At 36.0% G+C, this 7,653-nt stretch overlaps 4 protein-coding genes across 6 annotated transcripts; 2 read left to right on the forward strand and 2 right to left on the reverse strand.

The window, feature by feature from the left end:
* Window positions 1-1,244: 1,244 nt before the first annotated feature.
* On the forward strand, window positions 1,245-1,819 carry Ssb-c31a (single stranded-binding protein c31A). Its single transcript, XM_017625362.1, has 2 exons — window positions 1,245-1,393; window positions 1,452-1,819. The coding sequence occupies exons 1-2, from the start codon at window positions 1,331-1,333 to the stop codon at window positions 1,743-1,745; spliced, it is 357 nt and encodes a 118-aa protein (XP_017480851.1). The 5' UTR covers window positions 1,245-1,330; the 3' UTR covers window positions 1,746-1,819.
* Window positions 1,820-2,790: 971 nt separating this feature from the next.
* Window positions 2,791-3,642, reverse strand: LOC108370104 (transmembrane protein 222). The gene has a single exon (XM_017625364.1). The coding sequence runs from the start codon at window positions 3,517-3,519 to the stop codon at window positions 2,923-2,925; it is 597 nt and encodes a 198-aa protein (XP_017480853.1). The 5' UTR covers window positions 3,520-3,642; the 3' UTR covers window positions 2,791-2,922.
* A 109-nt stretch (window positions 3,643-3,751) lies between these two features.
* On the forward strand, window positions 3,752-5,274 carry LOC108370106 (uncharacterized). Of its 2 annotated transcripts, XM_017625368.1 has the most exons (4): window positions 3,752-3,794; window positions 4,425-4,584; window positions 4,656-4,793; window positions 4,852-5,274. In XM_017625368.1, exons 2-4 carry the CDS (start codon window positions 4,455-4,457, stop codon window positions 5,058-5,060), a joined length of 477 nt encoding a protein of 158 aa, XP_017480857.1. In that variant the 5' UTR covers window positions 3,752-3,794; window positions 4,425-4,454; the 3' UTR covers window positions 5,061-5,274. The 2 variants fall into 2 exon arrangements, with proteins under 2 accessions (XP_017480857.1, XP_017480856.1); XM_017625367.1 differs by lacking the exon at window positions 3,752-3,794 and having other exon boundaries at window positions 4,378-4,584.
* Window positions 5,202-7,653, reverse strand: Charon (charon). Of its 2 annotated transcripts, none has more exons than XM_017625366.1 (6): window positions 7,430-7,653; window positions 6,675-7,361; window positions 6,405-6,613; window positions 6,228-6,345; window positions 5,445-5,943; window positions 5,202-5,381 (listed from the first exon to the last, which is right to left on the reverse strand). In XM_017625366.1, the coding sequence occupies exons 2-6, from the start codon at window positions 7,311-7,313 to the stop codon at window positions 5,221-5,223; spliced, it is 1,626 nt and encodes a 541-aa protein (XP_017480855.1). In that variant the 5' UTR covers window positions 7,314-7,361; window positions 7,430-7,653; the 3' UTR covers window positions 5,202-5,220. The 2 variants fall into 2 exon arrangements, with proteins under 2 accessions (XP_017480855.1, XP_017480854.1); XM_017625365.1 differs by having other exon boundaries at window positions 6,675-7,371.

Here is a 7,653-nt window from a genome sequence, read left to right on the forward strand (position 1 = left end):
CCCAAGCAGACAGCTGCTTGTAGAGGAGCCCTCGCCTAGGCACGTCAGGGGCCATCTATATGAACTGACGGACGAAGTCAAGAGGTTCATCAAGCAACCTCTGGGCCCGACAGCTTACCGAAAGGCCCTGAACGGCATTCACAGGGAGTCAGTCTCGAGTTATGTAGACTTCAGACCTGTGAATGCCGTTCTAGGCATACAACCCCCGGACACAGACGAGACGGAGCTTCATCTGCCTCGGGAGACTCGCACAACACTAGCACAACTTCGCTCCGGCTACTGCAGCAGGTTAAACTCCTACCTGAGTAGATTGAATGAGGATGTGCCGAATGAGTATCCGGCATGCGGAGAGACCCCACATGACTCGAAACATTTCTTCGCATGCCCGGAAAACCCGACAACCCTAACGGCCTTGTCCCTGTGGACCAACCCCACAGAAGCTGCACGCTTCCTAGGGTTGCCGTTAGTGGAACTTGACGACAACGACTGAGATACCAACCGTCCTGGGCGGGGTTGTTGTAGCCGCTACAACAACAACAACAACTAGTAAAGAAATTTTTGTACGATTTCTTAGAGAAAATTCTCTAAAAAAGTTGTGAAACCTTTCAGATTTCTATGAAATCCTGGTATGCAGGGTATACATATACATACGAATACGAATACATAAAGAAGATGTTGATGACACAAGGAGTTCATACCAACATTAAATGTTGGTTAGGTACGATTGCTACAACCTGTAGTTATTGAATCATGCTTCTAAGATGTCTATGTTTAACACAACTTAAAGGCCTATTCTAAACTTAAAACTGTATTTTAACAAGAATGAGTTTTAACTTGCGACTATGACTATGGGCCATTGTTTCATTAGGAATTCACTGCGAATAAACAACCAATTTATCAGCTGTTGATGAAACTTGCAAATTATTACTATAATTTGTAAACAAACATAACTATTGTTGTGATTTTTGGCTCTGTGCACTTCGCTTTATGGTTGCGAAATTGTTGCTGATACAAAATTTCACGCCTGTGGATGTGCCACGCCCCCTTTCAAAAACTCATGTATATATACCGTACTATAACCACTTACCAAAAATTTGTCTGCAATTGTATAAAGCCGAATTTTTTTTATTGCTAAAAATTTATTTTATATTTGCTTGTTCCGAAAATTGCATATATCGATGGCAAACATCGAATTTTTACCCGATATTATCGATGTTTCAAAAAAATCGATGCTTCGTTGTATCCCTAGTGCCAAATTTCTCCCGCCAGTCAGCTTGATCGAGTTTATAAATTTATCTGGGATCGCGTAATCTAATAAAAGTTTGTTAGAATGCCCAAAAACAAGAAAACTTCAAGTTCTTCTGATAGTGACAGTGATTCCGGTCCGGAGGATGTAAGCAATTAAAAAGTTTTTATAAATTTTCACTTATTCACCAACTTATTTATTGCAGAGAAACGCACCGCCAGCGAAGAAATCAAAAGCCGGCAAGGAGAAAGGCGCCAATGAATCCAGTAGTAGTAGCGGCGGTACTGCTACAGATAATCCCAAGGGTCCATGGACTATTGAGAAATTACGCCAGGTGCGCATAAACGAGTTCAAGGGTCGCAAAATGGTGGACATAAGAGAATTTTATGAGAAAAATGGCGAAATTCTGCCGGGTAAAAAGGGCATATCGCTGCACATACATCAGTGGAAAAAATTACTTGAACTTGCACCCGAAGTGAATAAAGCTTTAGGCGAATAAATTACTCATACCAGTTTTGTTGTATTTATTTTTTCTTTTATACGAATATGAAATAAATTGAATTCAGTAGATAAAAAGTTGTATGCATACATACAGTATCGGCCATATCTATAGCACGCCATTTCAAAGTGATATTGTTGTGCAACTTATGTTTAGTTATTTATTTTTGAGAATTTTCAATTAAAATACAGTTCTTTCTCTAACAAACCCCATATAAACCCAAGTTTAACAATTTGTAGAAAACCTCAAAAAAGGGCAACAAATTTTCACCTAAACTTCAAACTTTCTTTTCAGAAGGGTTTGAATTTTTCTGAATACACGGTTTTATAGCCCAATCAATTTTGGTCTGATAATGTGCAAGTTTCAAGTGACTGAAAGTTATAGAATTTTTTTCTCCAAAGGTGTTGCGGTTTTCATCCATATACAAATAAATTGCGTTTATTCGTTATATGAAAGCCAATGCGACAAAAAAAAACTAAAAAATTAACGGTAATTCGTAGCCACTTGAAATTTACACATTATCACACTAAAATTGCAGCGGCTAAAAACTGTACTCGAAAAAATTCTAACACTTCCGAGAAAAAAGTTTGAAACTTAGGTGAAAATTTGTTGCACTTTTTTGAAGTTTTCTACAAATTGTTAAACTTGGGATTATATGGGGTTTGTTAGAGAAAGAACTGTATTTTAATTGAAAATTCTTAAAAATAAATAAATAAACATAAGTGCCACACAATATCACTTTGAAATGGCGTGCTATAGATATGACCGATACTGTATATTTGCCAAAATTAAAAGGGGTTAGCGCGACATGCGAATGAACCGGTGGCCATATATCGCAGTTAATGGTATTTTAATGTTTTTGGAGTTCAATAAAACAATCATGGTGTTGCAAGTCTACAAGTGTCTTGGTATTACCACATCAGCGTGCTTGTAGATAAGCATCAAATTAACACCTGGTTGAAGTGTTTTCCTCTTATCAAATTTATAGATTAAAAGCTACAAAAATCAAACGGCGCGGAATACCTATGACCAAATAAATGAACAATTTTTTAAATTAATTTTCTACTATTTTATTGCATTAATTATTAGCTACACAATTAAAGATTCATTCAAAATTATTTTTACTTAAATTATCTATCATAGTTACATAATTATAAAGGGTCGTCAAGTAGCCCACTTATAGATAAATACCCAGGAACACACACAATGACACCACAATAACAAAAGGCAGCCATGTTTTTACAAATCCAAAGAATCCTACATATCTGCCACAAAAGAACATCCAAAATGCCAAGATAACCATATTCCAACTTGTGCGTCTCTTATAACGCATTGCTATTAGTGCTGTAGCAACATGCGAGTGACAATTATCGCAAAAGAGATTATGCATACGTGTTCCGTAAAGTACAGAAGCTTTAGCTACTGCTTCATCCCATTCAACACTGCCGCCAACAACGTTTTTCGGATGCAGGCGTAGATATCTAGTTGGTCTTCCAAAACCCATGCTATCTTCCGAAACATAGTAAGGTCCAGCAAAATCACGTATAACGCCAATAGATGTGCAGATTCCCATATGACCAATCATTGGAAAGAACCAGGTAAGCACTGGTATGGGTGTCCAAACAATGCAGTAAGGGAAGCGATCACTTTCGAAATTTACAGGAGGTAACACAGCAATACCATCTGAATGCTCGTCCATTGCAACGTTTGCATTTGCATTTGTTGCACCAGAAGGCAAGGATTGTCCACTGTTTTCAGGACTTTTGCTCGTCATTTAAACACTAGATACAAAATTTCTTTTAAATTACACGCATTGAATGATATTCTTGGACTGTTAATCAATTTGCGTTTTTTTTTTCAATAAGATGACGGGAAAAACAAACATCTGGGCTGCCAGACGTTTAGAGTTAAGATCCATACCAATGCGAATTTATACAAGGTGGTGTTGATGGCGAATTTAGATTTTCGCCGCGGTACTTCTTAACGTCAAAATGATGTGTTTGTTGTAGTATGAATTCGCTTTGTTTACAACAAATACACCATTTTGACATTAGGAAGTACCGCGGCGAAATTCTAAATTCGTCTTGTACACCACCTTGCAAGGCGAATTTATACAAGGTGGTGTTGATGGCGAATTAAGATTTTCGCCGAGGTACGTCTTAAAGTCAAAATGATGTGTTTGTTGTAAAATGAATTCGTCTTGTTTACACAAACACATCATTTTGACATTAAGTAGTACCGCGACGAAAATTTAATTCGCCATCAACACCACCTTGTATAAACTCATGAACGAAAGACAGAAGATCACGCGGGAAGGAAAGAACGAAAAAAGTTATTTTCTAGCTGCCGAAATCTCGACGCCATCTTTGTTGTAAGAAGTAAACAACGAAGAGAACGGAGAAAACCGCGAAATTGTTGAACGCATGAAAAATCATTTTTATTATGCACATTCTTCTAAAAATCATGCCGTTGTGTTAAATTATTCTTTATCTTATGTGTACACACGTTGTCTTGTCTTTTTGGTCATTGTATAAACTCGCCTTGCCACCTTGTATAAATTCGCCTTGATCAGCTGTTTATGGCATATAGGAAAACAAATTTCAAGGCGAATTTGTACAATTATAGAATTTATTTATTTGTATCAATTCGCCTTGCCAAATTCGTTTAAAAAATTTTACACGAGAAAAATCGTCAATTACATGCAACTAAATGGGTGGTAAAAGTTACTATTGCGATTACTGTTGCTGTTTTCTCAAAAATGATGTTAATGTGCGTAAAACACACAATTCTGGTTTATCTCATAAAATGGCCAAAGTCCGCTATATGCGGCGATTCGAAGGTATATACAAAAGTGCGATCAAAAGGAGTGATTCCCTGGAAATATTAAATTTATCTTCTGCTTTCTCATAGAGTCAAGGAAAGTGCTTGAGGAGGAGCGGAACAAGCAGCCTTGCTTTCGCTTTTTAAATGGCATGTATTGCAAATTCGATCTAATGTGCAATTCATCCCATTTCAACGAAGATCAGCTACAGCACTTACAGAAAATAGGTTTCTATCGTAGCATAACGCAGTGAAGGAAATTTGTAATTTATTTTTTTTCTTTTAGCTGAGCGTGCAGAAAAAACTAGAAAACGAAAATTCTCTAGTAAATCCACAAAGGGATCGGAAAATATAGTACAATTTCCTTGGCAAAGGCCCAATGTCCGGGCTAATAATAAAAAGAGCAGACGCAGGATCAAACGTCTGCCAGAGTCATTACAACCCATTAACTTCAATCTAATGAATAAAGCTTATCTGGACATTGAATGGGGGTAAAAAAATTTCGGAAAGATTCAATATAAATAAATCTAGATTTATTCTTTTATATTGTATGTGCATGTGTAAGTATGTAAGACAATAATCATAGTTTTTTATATCCTAAACATATAAATATTTTCCGATTAATCTTATATGTATTAATATTTTTTAGTGCATATTAGCAAAGTAAGGTCAATACATTTTCCATTGCACTATCGACTTTTAAACTCAATTGAAGTGTCTTGCCGAATTCGGAATAATAAGACTTTGCATCCTGTCCACAAAAATTTGAAACACGCGGATCAATAAGATGCGCCAGCAGAAAGAATATGAAATGCTCTTTAAAAAAAATTTATTACATTAGATAAATTGTGCAAGTGTACCTAAAATTTTTTCACTTACCTAACTTATTTTCAATTGCGAAAAATAGAGCTGTATTTCCACTTTTTCGATCACCTGTCTCCAAAAATGCCTTCTTTAATTTTGGCTGTATATTTTTTGTTAAATTACCATATTTTTGCGCTAGATTTCTACATATCTCTTCATAATATTTATTAAAATCAGCTTCAGTAGATGCCGTTCGTATATCTCGAACGAATAAAGGTTTCGTTCTAAGACGTTCGTCTAGTGTATTTAAAATTATTTCTGCACTCAAGTAACTATTGGTTCGCACAGCCAGATGAAGTGGTGTATAACCATCATCATTTAGATGCAATAATAGTTTTAGGTCTATTTTTTGCATAAGTAAGCGCAAAGAGTTCAATTCAATTTCATTAAGTATTGCAAGATGAACACAGGTATTGGAGAAATTATCGATTTCGTTGACATTTAAGTCTTCCTTAAGTAGAACATCGATTATCTTTGGGAAACAATCCTGGGAAATTGCCAATTTCAAGCAGCTCTGTTGGTAAATGTTTTAATTTTGATTATTTATATATACATACCATCGTTTGAAGTACAAAACCGCGTATCAACAAAATGCAAAAGCGCGTAAAATGAGAGTAAAATCACTCATATTTTGAAATGGTTATCTTTTTTATAAAGCAGTCTCATTTGTGACTAGTATATTTCAGGACGAATCCAATTTTTGTCAGCAAATGTCAGTTACGCGGTTTTGCAGAATGACGATACGCGATTTTGTACGTTTAAACGACGATATGTACATATGCACGCATTCAAATTTACCTCATCCTCATCGGTCAGCAGGCCATTTAAGTCCTCTTCTTGTCTAAGTTTTTTCCAAACGAAGATTTGTCTACGCAATGCATACAAGTCATTTGCAACAATGGTGCGGTGTATAGCGCTTTAAAGACAAATGTTAAGTTTTACTTAGAACGAATTTACTAAAAAATTTATTCTTACAGCAATCCATCTGTTCGCTTATCTGCATTAAGATATTCCTCTGCCATTAGACGCATAATATGATCTTCCCTCGATGTATGCTCAATTGGCATATCCAGCAATTCCAATAAAAAATCTGATGCAATGGTTCCGATCGAGTCCCGTCGATTAAATATACTTAATACATCTAAATCATCAGACTCGATACTGTCTATGTCTGGATTATTTAGCTGTAATACATTTAAAAGTTACGCTAACAAATATGTATTCATTTCATTAACTCAAATATACCTTTTCCATTTTTCTCGATTTTAGCTTAGGTTGCAGTTGGGCCTGTGCCATTTGTGCGTGGGATCGTTTTACCACTTGTGGCAGACACACTTTTCGCTTCCGCTTTCTTTTCAATGGCACAGTAAGCGTACCCGCAGGGCCATTTGGCATATTCAGTTGTTGTGACTGATATTCTGATGTTTTATGTTGTTGATTTGAATTCACTTGTGCTGATGCTGTATTCGGGGTCATTGTTGATGAGATTATAGATTTTTGCAACGCTGGCGAGCTGCGATCACGACTATCATCACTATTTGCATTTGAATTCATTTCACTTTGCGTAGATTCAAGCGTTATTAAATTGATAGCTGGATTTGATCCATTTAAATCTGTTTGTATGGCTACTTCCTTGCGGTTATTAATTGAATTACCAAACGTCTGTTTACAGTTTGGGCACAAGGCGTGTACTATCTGTTCGGTGGAGGACCATCCATTGACTGCATCCAAAATACGGTGTTGTACATCTTTTTCGGGTATTTGTAATACAGCACGAAATAACTCGGCATATGCTAATTTAGATTTAGTGTTATCAGGGCTGGCTACCTTCAGCGTACACGGAGATTGTTTGGTATTGCTTTTTGTCAATATGACCTTTTTCATAATTATTAAATTTGTGATCTAATTGAGGTTCGAACAGCGAATGAAAACCTAAAAAACTCTGGAATATACAAGTACTTGTGGTTCAATGGTCACTTTTTCTTATTTGGGGGAAATACCTTTTATCAATAACCAACACCAAGCAATGTCAAGCAGGCATGTTATTCCTAAATGGGTATTTGATTACTTGAGCGTTTTTTCTAAATAATTATATCAGCACAACTGATTTCTTCGTAATTATAATAATAAATATACATTTAATAATAAACACACGCTCCTATTGTAAAATGTAGCTTGCTTGAAAAGAAAGAAAATCCCCCAAAAGTGACATCAAATCAACAAA

Source organism: Rhagoletis zephyria, unplaced genomic scaffold (genome assembly GCF_001687245.7).
Source record: "Rhagoletis zephyria isolate East Lansing unplaced genomic scaffold, Rhagoletis_zephyria_1.1 Rzeph_scaffold_04011, whole genome shotgun sequence".
In the NCBI taxonomy this organism is placed as follows: domain Eukaryota; kingdom Metazoa; phylum Arthropoda; class Insecta; order Diptera; family Tephritidae; genus Rhagoletis; species Rhagoletis zephyria.